Source organism: Sylvia atricapilla, chromosome 1 (genome assembly GCF_009819655.1).
Source record: "Sylvia atricapilla isolate bSylAtr1 chromosome 1, bSylAtr1.pri, whole genome shotgun sequence".
Taxonomy (NCBI): domain Eukaryota; kingdom Metazoa; phylum Chordata; class Aves; order Passeriformes; family Sylviidae; genus Sylvia; species Sylvia atricapilla.
In genome coordinates, this window is record NC_089140.1 from 108,944,961 (window position 1) to 108,963,158 (window position 18,198).

General features: G+C 37.5%; 1 protein-coding gene and 1 long non-coding RNA gene across 4 annotated transcripts in view; both read left to right on the forward strand.

Moving 5' to 3' along the window:
• LOC136368246 (uncharacterized) overlaps positions 1–18,198 on the forward strand; it is a 198,689-nt gene that overhangs the window by 91,675 nt on the left and 88,816 nt on the right. The window lies entirely within an intron of this gene.
• TTR (transthyretin) lies at positions 1,098–17,184 on the forward strand. Of its 3 annotated transcripts, none has more exons than XM_066330348.1 (4): positions 1,098–1,214; positions 1,990–2,129; positions 6,227–6,362; positions 8,211–8,494. In XM_066330348.1, exons 1-4 carry the CDS (start codon positions 1,146–1,148, stop codon positions 8,316–8,318), a joined length of 453 nt encoding a protein of 150 aa, XP_066186445.1. In that variant the 5' UTR covers positions 1,098–1,145; the 3' UTR covers positions 8,319–8,494. The 3 variants fall into 3 exon arrangements, with proteins under 3 accessions (XP_066186445.1, XP_066186461.1, XP_066186453.1); XM_066330364.1 differs by lacking the exons at positions 1,990–2,129; positions 6,227–6,362; positions 8,211–8,494 and adding exons at positions 12,296–12,426; positions 15,002–15,137; positions 16,873–17,184 and having other exon boundaries at positions 1,108–1,214; XM_066330356.1 differs by lacking the exons at positions 1,098–1,214; positions 1,990–2,129; positions 6,227–6,362; positions 8,211–8,494 and adding exons at positions 10,482–10,595; positions 12,296–12,426; positions 15,002–15,137; positions 16,873–17,184.

The following is an 18,198-nucleotide window of genomic DNA, read 5'->3' on the forward strand; positions in this document are numbered from 1 at the left end:
AAACCTGCTTTTTGTTAGAATACTGTGAAATCAGCAAAAAATGAGTGCCAGCTCCTGAAAAGTGTCAGGATTGTTCAGGAGGTAGGGGAAAGGAACTGCTAAACAGGGCAGTTTCTTTGTCCTTCAACTAGCACAAGGTACAGTATGGGCAATTTTTGCGATGCAGATGAACAAAACCAGCTATACCATGCCATCTCCCCCAGATGAATTCTTCCAACTTAGGCTGGGGCTGAGTTCCTCCCTGAAAAACCTCTGAAATGTACATTTGTACACTTACAAACATAGAAATGTACATGTAGCAATAACGTTCCCAGTATAATGAAGGTTTGGCAACTAGAACCTTAGCCAGATGTTAAAAGCTACTAGGTTTTGCTGGCTGCCTTGGCTTCTTCTGGGGTAAATGGTGCAAGAGAGGACTCATTTCACTTTTCTGAGACCTTTACCTTCCCAGGGGGATAGCTCTCTACAGGTCTTTTCCCAGTGACTAAGAAGACCTCAATGTCTACCTGAAGGTTGGGCAAGATGAATCATTGGAAACTTCTGGTGGGTGGCAGATCATGTCAGGTCCCACCTAAGTTGTGCCTCAAAACAGAGACATTGCTCCTTTCCAACAAGCAGAGAGACTGACTGGGAATCCAGCACTGCTCAAGCCACATGATGAACAAACTCCATCACCCATATACTGAGTCTGCATCCCTATGCGGGATCTGATCCTCAGAAAGCCCTGAAAATACTGAGAAGAAACATGGGGCAAATGCAGAGAAAGCATTGGGGCATTACCATGCACAACCTGAGGGCACGATATAGAAGTTCTCCTAGAACTAGTTGGATTTCTGGGCAAACAAAGGTCATTTTGTAGAGGGCTTTCTATGAGTGTAATCTCCCCAGGCAAGGGTCATGTTTGTGTCCGTTACTTATTTTCTTTGCTCTAGTGATCCTGCAGTCCTTCCATTGACTTCAATGGCAGTGCTATTCATGAACTGACTCTAGGATTGGGCTATTTACTAAGCAAATAATCAGAATCAGCAGTTTTGGAGTCATATGGGCACCCAATAAGCTGCCTGTTTTGTTGTGGATTGGCTATAAAATCCCAAATCCCCCCAGCTCCTGGCTGCTGGCACCAAGGCTCACTAACAGCAAGCAGAATGGCCTTTCAGTCTGTGCTCTTTGTTTTCTTAGCTGGACTGGTATTTTTCTCTGAAGCTGCACCACTGGTGAGTTTCTTTGTATTCAAATTCAATCATTACAAGAATGATAATCTAGATTTTCTAGATGACTAGCATCCTCCTCATCCATGAAATTCTGTAACCATTGGGCTTTGCCAGAATGATATTCCTGGGGGTTTTTTATTGCAGCATCTTCAGAATTCTTTAAACATTTTATTTTTTCTTGCTATTTACTCACCTATTTTAAGGTATTATGGAAGGGTCAGGGATCTAGGTGGTTTGACCTTTTTTTCCTTTGTTTCTATCTGTTCATGACTCACATCCCGTGTCCTCAATAAAGAGGCAGCTTTGCCAAATAAGTGCTTCTCTAAAGCACTAAAAATATTTTTGAGGTATGACTAAGGATTCCTTATAGTGTAATGAAGCCTAAGAGAGGGATACTCTTTCAGCCTTAGGATGTCATATGTATTTTTTTGTTGGTTTCCCTAGTTAACATACTTTGTCTGCACTTAAAAGAATTTACTATTTTCATATTTGTGATCTCATTATAAAGGTATGACATTATACCATTTTCCAAGATCCATTTAGAGCAACTAAATATTGATCAAGCAATCTGTGGGTGTATGTGTAATAAAGTTATCGGTATAAAGTTCTAAGATATTCTGCTTAAGAAATAGATGTTTGGAAATTAGCTTTGAATATCATTCATCAGAGAACTTACTTTTAAGTGAATGGTAATTCTGCAATTAGAATTCTTCTTTGGGAGAAGGTTTTTGCAGGCTTGGTGAACTGTTCCTATACAACTTCTCCTCCTTTCCCCAAGGTCTCCCATGGCTCTGTTGATTCCAAATGCCCTCTTATGGTGAAAGTGCTGGATGCAGTCAGAGGAAGCCCTGCATCTGATGTGACTGTTAAGGTTTTTAAACAGGCTGAAGATGGAAGCTGGCAGGACTTTGCTGTTGGGTAAGTTGTATGGTCTTCTGGAGCCATTTTCAAGGTGCCTTGGGCAAGCAACTGAGGAGTTAATGGAATGGAGCTCTGATCAAAACAGGAAAATGTTTTCTGACACATGTGCCACAGTATCATTGTTCACAGCATATAAAATCTGATCTAAAATCCATTAGATTTAAGTGGAACTTATCCATGACTAAAATGCTAATTGCAAAAATATGTTCAGATGGTCATCTTGTCTTTGTAAGGGACTAGTTTTAAGACTTATTTTTTTTCTCCTAGCTTCAGTAGAAAGAAATAAAAAGCTTATTTACCAGCATTTTGTAGGTAATCCAGACTAAGCTATCTTCATATGCAACAGTTATAGAGCTTTATTTACAGCAGTCACATACAAAATCCTCTCTGTAAGCTTTGTCAGCAAACACATTTAACTTTCATTACAACAATTTGTTGAATCAGATTTTTAAATAACTCAAGAGAAGTCTAGAGTAGCAGCAGAATATTCAAGCACAAAATGATAAGCACAAGAATGGACAGGAGTGAACTGTACGTTTTTAACTGTCTTTTATTAGGATTTTTATAGCATTATTTACATAAAAGCAGCAGGGAAAAAAAAATAATAAAAAAGGAACCCCAGAGAAGAAGACTGTAAGGACAGAGAACTTTCTGTCCACCTGAATTGTTCCTTTTTACATAATAAAAAACACTTTTCCCCATTGAAAAGCAGCAAGAGAGTTTACAAGACTGAAATAAACAAACAACACCTCTCCCAAGGGCTGAGTGTTAACCTAGGAATAAATGATCCTAAAATGGATTTATATACTTTAATGAACAGAGAAACTTCATGAAAAATGACACTTTTTTTCAAGGAGAGCAGAGACAAGGATAACATCCTTAAGCATTCCTTTTGTTATTAGCAAACCAATTTCAAATGTTTCACCAAGTGCTGTTTAACATCTAATACCAAATACAATTTACAGAAGAATAAGATAAATGTAATGTCAATATTAAATTCCCTCACTTCAGGGCCATAATTGTTTTCTTGTTTAGTCTGCAATGCTGCTCTCCACAAGCCCATTGGAGGCAAATCCTGTAGTTCTTTAGCAACTTCTGTTGACACTTTTACATCAGTATACTCAAGAAAATCTAATCACTTCTTCAATATAAATTCAGAAGAATAATCCTAGGCAAGCGAGAACCATTTTGCTGGGAGATGGGAACTTATATTGCAGGCAAAGATTTTGGCATTTTTCTTGACTTGCATCATAACCAAGGTTGTTTTCAGTAATACCACTGACTTTAGGCAGGGACAGTTGTTTGAACCAAGTTTTCATATCAGTTACAATTTTATTCTTTTGGGGAAGCCAGAATTTACCTGTGTTAAAACAGCTGAAAATATGAATGAAGTCCAGGAACACAATCTGTAAATATTGCTGTCAGGTGAATAATGTTTTGTACAATACCTAGAAGATACATATGGGAAAGTTACATTTTGTACAAATGTCTGTTGTAGTTATGCTTTTATCATTTTGTTTTCTTGTTTTTACTTTGAAAGCACATTTCATGGAATGTATTCCATGTATAAGCATGTATTTAAGCATATGTATAAGCAAATGTATTTAGCAACTATTGAATTTGAGTATTGGTATTTACGGAGCAGTGAGGAAGTTAGAATAGTAGCAGCTGACTTTATTAAGAGGCTTATTTCAAAATGACTCTAGCTAAAAATATGCAAGAAGAGATAACCTGAGCTAAGACACATACTGAGGAAGGGTTTAGGGCACAGAACATGTGATTTGGATTCTATATGAGTTCCTCCCATGACTAGTTTTGACCTTCTTAATCCTCACAAGTTTTTGGAAATCTAGGTCTTATCACGTGGCTGAAGAGTTGCAGTCACCAAACACAATTTTTCTTGTGACCTAGGTTACAAGTCATGAAATAAAAGACTTCTGTGTATTTGAAGTGGTCACCCAACCCTCTTTTTTTTTTTTTTTTTTTTTTTTTTTTTTTTTTTTTTTTTTAACTCTAAAATAAGAGCTTATGTTCCAGAGATATTTCCTGCATCTGAGAGTACAGTTTATCTCAATGCAGTAAGGGTCCTAAGAGTTCATATCATCGTTGTGCAGACAGTGTAGATTCAACCTGGCCACAATATACAACTAAGGTCCAGATAGTCAAAAAGAAGACCAGGATCACAATATGGGCTGACACTCTAGTAACTTTACTGGAAAAGCACAACTTTTTAGCTTGACTGTCCATCTTACAGCAGATGCTGGCAGTCCACATCCTATTAAGAATAAAGAAACCATGCTATATTTAGTCCCCCACTCAGATAGAAATACAAGTGCTGTTCAGAAGCAATCTCAGTGTTTTCCTACCAGCCCTGAATGCAGAGCATCCTCTGCCTTGTGCTAATCCTCTTCAGGCTCTGAATCACACACTGTCCTGTTGGCTGTCAGTGCAGCAGTAATGCTGAAGGGCTTTCTTGTGAGACCAGTTGCATTGAATGGCTACCACTTAATAATTAAAATAAAGAAAGTGCCATTAACTTCTGATAGAGGGCATGCCTTTTCAAGTGAGCTCTTTTTTCCAGTTTCCTGGCTGTTTTGGATGGTTAACATCTGACACTCTGGGGCAGAACCCCTTAGGGAAAGCACCATTCCAGCTCCATCCACAATTTCCTCAAACTAAAACTAATCTGTTTTTCTGAACAAAGATTTTGAGGCAGACACCATTTTTCCTTTTAATTGTTTTGTCTAGACTATCCAGATTATAAGCAGAAGTACGTGGATTGCTAAAAACTTCTCTTCTGCAGGATCTCAGTAATTCTGTTTTACAGCTTCAAGGACACTCACAAATGAACTCTTTCTTCTTTTAATAAAGCAATATAGATTAAACCAGGAATTATTAATTAAACTAAAGGAAAACTGATGCATACTCTTTACAAACTGACTGTGATACTCGTTTCAAATAAGACTTTGATTCTCTGCAGGTTTGATACAGTTGATTACACTTGCACTGGACAAGTGAGATTTTGTCAGTCTTGACAAATAAGAAAAATTAAAATTAGCGTGGATTTTCAATCTTGTTATCTCTTAATTTAAACAAAACTCTGTCATTCAGTCTTTTTTTTTTACCACCATGGTAATCTTTGGCTAAAGATTACAAATACAGTGAAGGAGGAGAAGGAGACTGAGGAAGAAAAGCCCAATAGCACAATTGATTCTGTCCCAGATAAGCAGCATGTCACTGCTTTCTCCACTTCCTCTCCTCCTCCTCAAGTTCATTTTCTGCCTGGGCAGTTACTCCTTGCCATAAGACAGGACAGTTCCACTAGTTCTTCCAGTCAAATCTTCCTTCATCATTTCTTCAACTACATCATGTGGTTATGAAGTGCTATAAATATCAAATAAATATTTTCAGCAGAAAAATATACAAATAAAAACAAATAAACACAAAAGGTTAAAAAATAAGAAACTAAGTAAAAGAGGGAAAAGAGATAAATGGGGTTTAGGAGCTAAGTATGTAAATATTTAAACAGCTGTTATACGAAGCTTGAAAAGCCTCCTTTTCAAACAAATAGTGTGCAGTGCCAGCTGTACTTCCTTCTTGCTGCTGGAGTTTCTTCATTCACAGTTTTTTGTTACAAGCTGAGTACATAAGCTCTGAGCTGGGAATTCCTATTACTCATTTATATGAGCAATATAAGTGGAAGAGGCCCCTGCTCTTTGGCAAAGGCATTGTTATTCCAATTATTAAGATCTTGTGATGCTAAATTGCTTTTCCAAGACATTACCACTCAGGGTCACATAACAGTAACCTTTGGCTCCAGAGGACATTTGGTACAAGTTAAACATGATACTAAAAGAGGGGCCTTAAACCAGCCAGCTTTGATTTGTGGTGTGTATGGGTGAGTTGGTAGCAAGGACAGACTCTGCAACATATGGAAACATACACTTCATAGAGGGAAGGAATCACTTCAGATGATTAGAAACTGCTCAATATAGAATTTGGCACCTCTGCTATTTAATATTCCACACTAACTGTTTCTGTTTAGCATCTAAATGTCAGTATAAAATATTTATAGAGATATTTAATCATTACAGGAAAACCACAGAGTACGGGGAGATTCACGAGCTCACGACAGAAGAACAGTTTGTAGAGGGAAAATACATGGTGAAGTTTGAGACCAGCTCTTACTGGAAGGCGCTTGGGCTTTCTGCATTCCATGAATATGCTGATGTGAGTAGTGGCAAATATCCTTGATAACCAGTGTACACTGCCTGTGTAGTGGCATCAGCTGGAAAGAGCAAACAAAGCCCTTTAATACCAAAGAAGCAGCATCACTCAGTGAAGTGGTTCACTGCCACACAACACTGGGCAAATAAAGGCAGTAAATATCCAGCTAAGCCAAAGGAAGGAGCCAACTTGCCTGCAAATGCTGACACTGCTCTTCAAAGTGTAGCTGTGCCCATTCACCAGTGGGGAAACTTGCTCAAAAAGAGCTACATTATTCAAAAGTAAACAGTGCTTATAAAAACAAACTAGAAAAAAAAGTACCAAGAAAATGAAACTTATTTTACTAATGCTGAAGGCATGGAGAGATTTGGAAACTCTAATTTTATAGGAAATAAGCTAAGCTTAAATCAGAGGTATTTCCCCCATATTAGTCACATGAAAATCCCTGAATTCCAATATGGCATGTAATTACAGGAAAAAATCCAATTATTTCTGGTGTGCCTTTTTAAAAATGATGTTCAGTACCAAAATATGCAATTTAAAAAAAAAAGTATAAAAAAGTAAAAAAATAACCATATTGGGAAAGGAAGAGCTGAGTATGTCATTGATACTCAAATTTCTCAAGCAGGCCAGCAATATGATAATGTGCTGTCTCTCCCTTTGCTTTCAGTCCTAAACCGATTTATTGTCTGTTCTATTCTACTACATTTACTTAGTACATCCAAAAAGCTGTTTAAATTTTTCAGGCTTAATCTGGATTAAATATAAGTTTCCCTAATTTAAGTAGTCTGGAACAGCTACTGGTAGTGTTATAGAACATTTCAAACCACAAGTTCACAGAGCTCTGTGGAAGACTAAAACAAATTACTGAATCCCAGGTCCATAAAAGTTGAAGTGCAGTCTGGGTGATTTAGGTTAAAACAAAACAAAACAAAACAAAATCAAAAGTATTCCCCAGCCATTGGCATGTCTGAAAGTTGTCAGAGCTACACCTCAGAAGGTGCTTAAAAGTGCCTGACTGAGACTGTTGCAGCTAGGCTGAAGAAGATTTTCCTTGATAGAATAGCCACAGATCAACAAGCCAGCCCTGGGAAGTGGGTAGAATTCAGTGACTGACTGTGTACAAGGTAACTGAAGCCTGCAGCCATGCCTCATGTCCCAGCAGCTTAGACTTTGGTTGTAGGAGACAACTTTCTATCCCACCTATAGAAACTGCATCATGGTTTAAAAAATAGATCAAATAGTAAGCTAAAGAAAGCTGGAATTTAATCCAGGTGACAATACTTTCTTGGGAATTGGGTGTCCCAAGTCCCATTGCATTGGAGACAAGCAGATCTGAACTCTCTTAGGGCAAGAGTCTCTCATTGTTCTGGCATGTCTGGCCACTCAGTTCTTAACGCAAAAACTGACCCATCACCAGTGGTGTTAAAAACAGGAGGGGGCACTGAAGTACAGAAAGTAGCTTTGGGCTCCAGCTGCCTGCCTTGTTTGGACACAATCTGTATGTAAATTCCCTAGGTGGATTTTCACCCCTGGCTTTCTTACTGGTCACTTGAGACACCTCCCCCTAACCCTCCCATTCCACATGGCAAAGCAGGCTGCCTGGCTCAGGTGTGGTTATTTCCATCCGGCTTCACCACAGCTGAGGCTCTCTGTGACCCTCGGCCCAAACCTCACAAATATCTCAGTCCTTGGCAATCACAAAGTAACGAGAAGCATTATCCTCCAGGAGGGTGAAAGCATTGAACAGAACAGCAAAGTGCAGATGAAGCGGGGTGTGCTTCTTAATTGTTTATAAGGTAGCTTTGACTGTATGTTGCTCATCATGACCACAAGTTTCCTCTTTTCCAGGTGGTGTTCACTGCTAATGATTCTGGTCACCGCCACTACACCATCGCTGCTCTGCTCAGCCCTTTCTCCTACTCAACCACTGCTGTTGTCACTGATCCCCAGGAATAAACATGTACTGTCTTTTCACACTTTCCTCCACTGGAACTATCATAGGCTTTTAGGAGGAAGGTTTTTCCTACTACTAAAGCATAACTTTTTGCTACATTAGTTGTTTGGGTTTTTTTCCCCATTTTGTAACCTGGCAAACTTCAGACAAGTCAATAAAATATTACTTCTTTAAAACCGTTTTGAGTCAATTAGTTACATTTTATTGTTTTCTAAAGTATTATGATTTCATTGAAGTGCAAAGGACATCTGAAAAATACGTGTGGGATCACACTTGACTTAGTTTAGTTGTCTTCCTCCAGTACCTTAAAGAAGTCTCACCAAATACATTGACTCAAAACAGGAAATCTATATAGTTGTGTTATCTTAAAAAAATGCCACATAAATGTACTCAAAATAAGAAAGTCATCTGTGCTACTCCAAGTTTACACACAGAAAATGTGATCTCACTATCAATCAGGTCACAGGGTGAACAGGTGAAATTCTGAATACCTAGCAGCAGAACAAACAATGCAGAAACCATTGAAGTAAGTATGTCCAGAGAGCTGAAAGAGTTAAAATCTGTGTATCTTCACTTAAAACTCCAGGTAAACCTCAACACATTGATTGAGCAGCCAACTTTCCCCTTGAAACATCAATCTAGGAAGTACTGAAATAATTTCAATTAGCACTTCTTTCAGCATCTTTGATATTAAAGTAATTATTTTACACAAAGAAGCTGGCTGCCCTATACAGGTGCATTCCAGTTTAATCCCAAATAAGTCATATCTGTAACCATCATTAAAAAGAAGTCCAAAAAGAGAAGCATCATCTTAATATTCTCTTCATATTTTTAGAAATAGGAAAAGGTAAGCTGTAGAGTGACCGTGAGTCAAATAAAGTTGCTAATAACCTGACTAAAGACTTTGAGGGCTTTAGCAGTGATTTCTGTAAACCCATGGCCTACTCTATTTAAAACAGCTTGAAGTAGAGGAATTGGGTTTTAACTGGATTACATAAATTATAGAGAAAGAAACTTCAATCATGCCGGCCAGAAACCTCCAGCACTCATTTGCTGCTGACCTTGGAGTTCATACCCAGAGCCTGCTGGTATGATGTCATGGCAAGTGAATTCACAAGTTACAAAAGCTTGCCTTTGTCATTTCACTGGTTACTTTTTCACAGATTTCTAGATGCTACCATAGTTACACAACTCTTGTAAGCAGTGCAAACAGTTTCAAAATGGCACTCATCATAAAGTACGGAGATCTCATGGGATCCTGCTATTCCTGGAGCTTGAAAACCAGTAGGTTTCATTTGAAGTGTGTTATGCTAAGCCCTCAAAATAGGACATAAATTTGTTCATATAGATATACATGGCAAAAAACAAAACAAACAGAAAAAAAACTACCCTGCCTGTGGTCATCTGATGAGATGATAAAGCTAGTAAAAAAAGTGTATGTACGTGTTTCTAAGCAAACATCAGAAAGATAAAGTTTAATTTCAAGTGAACCAGATGTTTCTGGCAGCGGTTGACTTGCAGTTAGATTGGGAAAGTCCTAAGCTTGTACTGAATCTAAGGGACAAGAGATACAACTTAAAATACTGTTTAAATGTGCTTCAGAAGTTGATGTATAGGTATCCTGATGCCATGCTGAAAACCAAAAGTAATGTATTTTTCTTCCTAGGGAATGTGTAAGATAATGAAATAGCCTACAGATAATCCATCTACCTTTTATAGGAGGTAGTTAGGAGAGCCACACAGAGAGAAATTTCTTAATATATAAGCATGGGTGACTCAATTAAACCAAGCCATAACCACGGAGAATTTCTCACTAAAATTGCTGAGTTGACATAAAATTTGTATTTCTCTCAGTTATCTGACATCTATACAGCATTATTCCTCAATAAATAAAGAAAAATAAAACAGAATAGATTTTTTTTCCAAGAAAACTGTTCACAGTAGTTGAACTGGGCAATGTTCACAATATTTTCACAGACAAGGATAGAAAAGACTTGTTTTCACAAACAAGGTTCATGTTTGTATGGGTTACTTATTTTCTCATTGTTTACTAAGTAAATAGTATGAATCTACGTGTTGAGAGTCATAGGGGTTTTCTGATAAGTATAGGGGTTTTCTGATAAGTAGCTTCATTTCAGAGGCCTTGATATAAAAATCACAGCTCCCACTAGTTTCTGCTTGCTGACACACACTTTCTAGTGATAGCCAAAATGGCTTTTCATTCTGTATTTCTGGTTCTCTTAGTTGGCCTGGCACTTTGCTCCGAAGCTGCACCACCGGTAAGTGTCTCAGGACTGAAGTCCTTCTACTGATGTAGTCCCAATTTTTTTTCTTTTATTATTTTTAATTAGTGTAACCAAAAAAAAAAAAATAGATTATTTCTTTATTATCATTATTATTTTGTTTCTACAGTATGACTGTAGTTCTCTGCTGCTGTTCTTTTCTGGTCCTTCTTTCTCCTTCTCTAGTGATTAGTGACTTTATGGGTAGGGAAGCAGCACTTGTCATTAGACACCGTAACTACATGAAAAACAATGTAAAACAAGAAAGGAAAAATTCTTATGTTCACTAGACAAAAACCTTGAGTATTCATAATGTAAAGAACAAGCTGTGTCATAAGGAACGTCATCTGCTTTTGCTAAATCCATGCTGGAGAAAGGCCTTCTCTAGACTTCGGCCTTACTGCTCTACCCACTGCAGCTTAATTCCATGTAAGAAAAGAACAGAGCTGAAGTCAGGATCCTTCTTCCAGAGGGCTCATTTTTCCCAGGAGAGCAAGCTAAAGACTCAGATGCTTCAGCCTGAAATTCTTCTACAACAACCTTGTCTCTCTCTACTACTCATTTTTCCTCTTAACTCTGATCTTTGGGAAAATAATACCTGACTAACATTGCTGAGGAATGAGACTTTCATTGAGGTCCCAGGGTGGAAAAGTCCGGAAAATCAGCTGTGACAGTGCAGCCAAGGCCTCACGAGTAACACCAGCGAGGAGCCCTGTATTCCAGAAAGAGAGCATGAGGAATCTGGGCATGCAGGCAGCATAGATACATGCTGATACATTGGTATAATATTAGACAGAGCTTGTGGCCTGTGGAACATCCCAGATTGTAAGAGGGCATAAAGGATACAGCTCTTAGTTTTTTATAGTTTTCATCTACATCACAATTCATTTTACAGTGATTAAATGGATACCAGTGACTGCTATTTTGAGATCATCCCTGATTAGCATCTTCTACATAGCTCTATTTTCCCACTCTTCATATGCAGATTTAGGTAGGGTCAAAGCCCTGATTCAACTCTGTTTTTGAAAAGGTAAAATATCAGGCCATAATCACTACTTGTGATTAATATGTTGGGATGAAAATTATAGCCATCCTGTATTTGAAGGAAGGTTTTCCTCTCCTGTCCTTGTGTAGCTGCCAGAGTTGACAAATTTGATTAAAAATGCTGTTAGGAGAGAGTCAGTATGTGGTGCTTACCAAGTCTACAGCAGAACTGTAACTCTGTGGCAAGAGAGATAACTCAATAGCAACAAGGTATCAGAGGGGTTCTCAAATCCAGAAAACTGAGCTCAAATTGCCAGTCCAAAATACAGAGGATGAGTTGGCAGATTTTTAAACATCCCTACTACCTTTGAAGATGTAATTATTTCCTGTTGAGGCCACAATTTAGTCGCAACTTCATGCTGGAGATGATGCGTAGCTAAGGCATGCCAAAGAAAAAATAGAAATGTGGTCTCACAGCTGCAGTGCCTCCCTGGTGTATGGCTACATGCCCAACAGCTCCTGAAATCTTCCTTCCTGGCTCCACCATATCCAGCCCTCAGAAAGTTTCAGATTATGTTTCCTCAGTACACAGCAATCATCTCATGGAAAATATGGTCTCTACTGTAGATCTGAAGAATAATATTCCTTACTGCTTTGTGATGGACCATCACTTACCCTTCTTGCAACATAAAAACTCTCTCTTCCTATTGCAGAACCCTTTTGATGCCAAGCATCCTCTTTATGTAAAAGTTGTGGATTCAGTCCGAGGAAGTCCGGCTCCAAATGTTCCAGTTAAATTATATAAAGAAGCTGCAGATGGATCTTGGGAACTGTTAAATTCAAAGTAAGTCACACTAAAACAATGAGTGAGAGATGGGAAAGGCAATGGGAAGAGGCCAAATAGTTGAAAGATCAGTTCCACATTCTCTAAAGTGAGATGTCTGTTTTGCTCAGAGAAAAAACAACATACATTGAATTAACTTACTGCAGAAGGTCTTCTAAATGTACTACTAGTTTCAAGTAGCAAAATGGTTTTATAATACTTTATAATTCCTATGAACACAACAAAGTATTTTAAGCTATCCTTTAATTCATTTACTCTCTCATTACTCTGATTCACTTCTCTTTAATTTCATTGCAAAGGTCTATATTACTTTTAAGTATCCACCAATGAACTGCTGCATTGTTACCAGAAGAATCAGACAGACTCTTTCAATTTGAAACCAAGACTCTAGTTGAGAATCCTACCTTTATTGGCCATTTTTGGTCTTTCTAAATAGATTTTCATTTCTTACAAGACCACAGTTCCAAAAATAAACTGTTTTGAACATATATCACATCATATTTGATAGCCTTCTTTACTTCAAGATAAAGGACTTAGAGAAAGGAGAAAACATGGGGATAAATCTTTCTCATCTTCTCCCTCACATGGAAGTAATCACACCTCAAATAACAAAAAAGATTCTCCAGTTATATAAATATTGCCATGTCTTTTAAAGCCATAATTATAGAATTTAAAATGCAGATGGCTTTTTTTAGGTGCCCTCTATTTTAGCATATATTAACACTTAAAAAAAGAAAAAGCAATTTTTACTGAAAGTGTAGTCTGAAATTAAATTGGAAAACTTCTAAGGGGATATACAGAATGAGCATTCTTTATTCACTAAGCAATATTCCAATTCCACACTTAGCTCCTCATGATGGTTGCAAAGTCTCACCTGAAACCTTTCCAGGTATGCTAACAGTCTATTCCACCTTAAAAAATGGTGAGAAAGGGCTCTCAAGGGCTAAAGCTGGAATAGCCAATGAACTTCAACAGTGGAATCCCAGACTCAGATGCATTTCTAGAAATTCCAGAAACTGTTCATATGGCTCTTTGATGTTGCAGAGAAGTGGGCTGCCACCAGCAACACTGCTCTCATGTGTCCTTGAAAAATATAGGTACAGTGAAGGCCACACATACATATACAACGTGGGGGAAAAAAATTATTCATGTTGTCCTACATAAATTGCCTCACACCCTCAAGTGAAAAGACAATTTCACACATATTCTATCACTGTAAATGCGTGAAAATTTCCAGTAAGTGCTCATTTCACTTGTCTTCATTTCTGAGCTTAGAGACTCTATATAGTTATTCATAACAGCTGGATGTTGACTGAAGTCTTAGAAACACATTTAACATTTGAAACAAGGAACAAAATAACTGCAAGATAAGGTAACCAAAAGCCATGCTAATCCCAGTCAACCCCTTCTGCCTTGATGATTTGTAAATAATTGAATGATAGCAAGAGGTCCTGTAACAAATATTCTCAATCAAAGATGCACTTGGTATTATCTGAAAAAGCTTATTAGAGAAGCAACCCATTATCTAGCAGCGATCAATCTATGACAAAGAAAAAAAGAGAGAACTGAATGGATATAAAACTTTTGATAACTGACTATAAAGCATCTTGTAAGATATAAATGGTATTCTATACTTTTATTTTCTAAGCTACATGAAAAAACAAATCCTAAGTAATGCACTGCACAGTGACAGTATTTTTCTCTGCATGCAATTTGAATAAAATATGTTCAGAAAAAAATTGGCAGCTAGAACACAAGACAGTGGTTTTTAGATACCAAAATCAGGTACTGGCAACTCTGTTATTTATGCATTACCTACCTAATAAAAAAACCCCTAGTATTATAAAACTTATTTCATATTAAGTTGTTTCAAATCTGAGATACAGCATTCAGTATTGTTTCTGGACCCCTAAATAGGTTTGTTTTCAAATATGTATGGTTTCAAACCAGCACTAGGGCTTTAGATAACACTGACAGTATCTTCAAATCAAACAAAACTGCCTGTTTGTTGAGGCCAATACAAACCACAAGGAATTCCATGAGGCTGCACTGTTAGCTGACCTATGGTTATTTCAATTAACAAGTCTCAAATTTTTAATAGCCAACTGTAAACAACATTTACACTGATGAGACAACTCAATACATTTTAATAAGAAAGAAAACCATGGAAAAATCAGGACAGTTGACCCTACTCAGTTGCACAGTTAGTGCATCATAGAGCTTCCACATTGCTAACAGAAGTGGTGAAATGTTCCCTCTGAGTGGGTTCATTTAATTAACTCCAAGACCCTGCCAAGAGTCTATGAGCAATAATGCCAGTTTTTGGCTCACCCCCAAACCATGCAGAGTTAGTGAGATGGCAGGCAGCCATCTGCTGTGGTCACTGTGGAAGTAGCAAATGCCAAGACAAGCTCTGAGGCATCCATAATACAAATGGACATAAGCCATTCCAGATCAATAGAAGTATTCATCCTATTACTTAAGCCACACGTCACTCGAGTTCAATGGCTAAAAACTGCATCTTTCTCAGGCTTTTAACCAAACTCTAAAAGTGTGTTCTTCTACCATTACACAGACAAACTAATGAAAAAGGAGGCCTTCCAGAGCTTACAACTAAAGAACAATTTGTAGCAGGGTTATACAAGCTTGAGCTTGATACAGCCTCTTACTGGAAGAGTCTGGGCTTGAATCCCTTCCACCACCATGCTGATGTGAGTATTCCTTTTTTCCTCTACTTCAGTTGCAAAGAATAAAGATACATAATATGTGCAGAATTCAGTTACTAACTGCATATGGCGAACTTTATTTTCACTTTAAAATATTTTCACATTAACACTTTAAATCCACAGTCTCAAAGCTTTGTAGCAACATAGCCATGACAGAACCTAGTTACTAGTCCCCCCATAAGTCTCAAAGTTCCTAGATGTGTTATCTATGGAGAGATTTTTTTCATCCTTCTACCTCTACTTAAGCCCATGATTGTTTTTGTGATTATTCAAAGTGCTTAAGGGACAGTAAGTGGAGTACTCTGTGAAGTCCCCTGGGAAAAGCATTTTCCTGCCTTTCAGAGACAGTATTTGTATGGCTACAGAAAAAGTTCATAATTTAGATTTTTAAAGACAGCAAAAATATGCACTATGTTCTGGATGCTTGGAGCTCCAGTTTACAACAGAAAAAGAAGGTACAACATGCCTCTTTGAATTTGCATGGGACAAATAAACTGGTTGGAGGGAGGTGCTCCAAACCAGGTACCAAGTGAGGCCTGCTGAAGGGTTTGGGACTCCTTGGGGACTGTCTCCTTCCCCTCAAAAGTATCAGTGCTTTCCTATGACCTTTCTGTAGCAGCAGTTCTGTACTAGCTGTTTGTTAAACTGTAACAGATCTGCTCAGCTGTTCCTTATCTCCATGGAGAAAAGGTGGCAAACACGTGAATTAAATTTTCTGTCTTCTTGAAACAAATGAAAGGTGACATTCTTATACCAGACAGTAATGAAAGTTAATGCTGGATAGCCTTGCCTTCTGTGGGAACTGAAATGAAAAAGGGAAGATGAAAGATTTACAGCATGCAAGTAAATTGATTGTATATCAAGATAATGGTCGATTGGAAATTAATTTACAGTGCAAGAGCCTTCTTTCTTAAAAATGAGCCTCAGTAGGGAACACATTTTTCTCAGTCCACTGGTTGTTTCATATGCATCTTTTTTATTAATGTTGAAAGGAGCACAAGCTGTGCATCACAGAATGCTATTAAAGTGTCTATTTTAAAAGCTGACACCTCTCATCTCACAACACAAAATAATGTATTATGTGGAGTGAGAAATCAAAGGACAGGATGTGCTGGTCAAGGAGATGTTAATAGGGCTCTGGTAAATCATTCATATGTAAGGTTATTATCATGCTATGGCCAAATAACTAATGTAATCCTTCTCTACTAGATTTTGAAGTAGAACTAAAGAACTCATTGTTTCATACTCTGGCCTAATGATAGCTAGTGTAGCACTGTTTAATTCTGTTCCTTGCAGTACAGAACATGGTAAGAACAAAAGCATTCCAACACTGCAAAGAATGGGCAAATGGGCTAGCTTTTTCTTTCTTTTTTTTTTTTTTCAATAAAGAAAATAAACGGGGCTCATAGTAGACCTTCATAAGGAAGCAATAAGGAAACAAGAAAAAAGTCTTCTTGCTATTCATGAAACAGCAAGAAGGAAATGCCAATTTGGATATTAAATAAATTGAATAAAATGTTAAATAATGTGATAATTATACTTCTAAAAAAAGGATATTTAACCAGTGGAAAAACTGTGTGTTACAGGCAGTCACAATTCAGATAGAGAATATTTCTGAAGTTTCATGTGCAGTTGCATACAATGATCACAATGGTTCCACTTAGGCTTTTATCTGGAGATCACTTCTCATTTTGTCTCATATTTGTTTTTGTTTTTCCAGGTGGTATTCACAGCTAATGATGCTGGTAGTCGGCATTACAAGATTGTTGTTGTCCTTAGCCCCTTCTCTTACTCAACCACAGCAGTAGTTAGCGAGCCAGTGGAATAGAAGCTGACATTATGCATGAAAATTCAGTTGTGTAAATTAAAATTTCCATAAATGATAAAAACTTAATATCTGACTGTATCAACAGCTTTAGATTTCATAGTAAGTCACTAACAGTAAGTTTTTTATTCCTTTTGTTAACTTTAGGAAGAAAGTGCATTGACTTTGTTTTCAAATACTCTTCTGAATAAAAGTATTCTGCACTTCTGTATTGTCAGTACTGCCCTTTGGAGTAAAAGTTTAGGATTTGGAAAAAAACACATTAATCTTGGGAAAAAATTTATTGAAATTCCACCATGGGTAGTCTGAGAATAAATCAAAGTCTTCCATGAAGTTGGTAACTAATTTTTTTCTTGCAAAGGAATTGAACAAAACACATCTGTGAAAGGTGTCTCATGAAAAGTAAGCAGACAGAAAATACAACCCACCACTACCATCTCCTGTGTTTTATTAATGAAGCCCACTACAGATGAAGTCACATGGGATTACTTACTCAGGGCCCCACACAATTATCAGATAAACTCACCTCTCAATTCTGATTTTGGAGACATAGAAGTGAAAACAGGTAAAGGTGACAGTGCGGTAGAACAGCATTTAAAGATGCTAAACAGGCTACAAATACTTAAAATATCTTCTTTCGTGTTTTCCAATATACTGTAACTAGTGACACTTTCAAGGACAGACCAGAAGCCTGTGCTTCAGAAAAGTATATCTCTCAAACATGCCTGAAGAAGCTTATTCATGTATTTGCAGAAAATTCTGCAAATATTGTCCCCAGTTAAAGTACTCCCCAAAATTACTTGCAAACCTGAAAACCATCAGATACTTCTTTAATAGCTGTAAAATGCAAATAAAAATAAAGTTAACCGATCAATCCTGAGAAAACCAGTTTCCTATTTAATCCTAGGACAATTATGGATGAATCCTTCTATTCCTGTTCTAGTAATCCCTATATAGGAAAGAAGCATTAGGAGACTCAACGGAATAGCAACCCTGTCTTGGAAAAGTATGCAAAAAGGTTGAGTCACTTTGCCTAATAAAACCAAAACCTGAAAGCCTGTAAATACAAAGAAAGGGAAAATGCCCTGCTAGCCTAAGGCTTGATCCCATCACAGCCTAACCTGATGTATTTGGACAGGTGTGTCCTTTCTTTTTCACTGTTACTTTGGGGTACTGAGCACTAGAAAAATGAGCATTTTGTCTAGAAACAAAACACAAAGA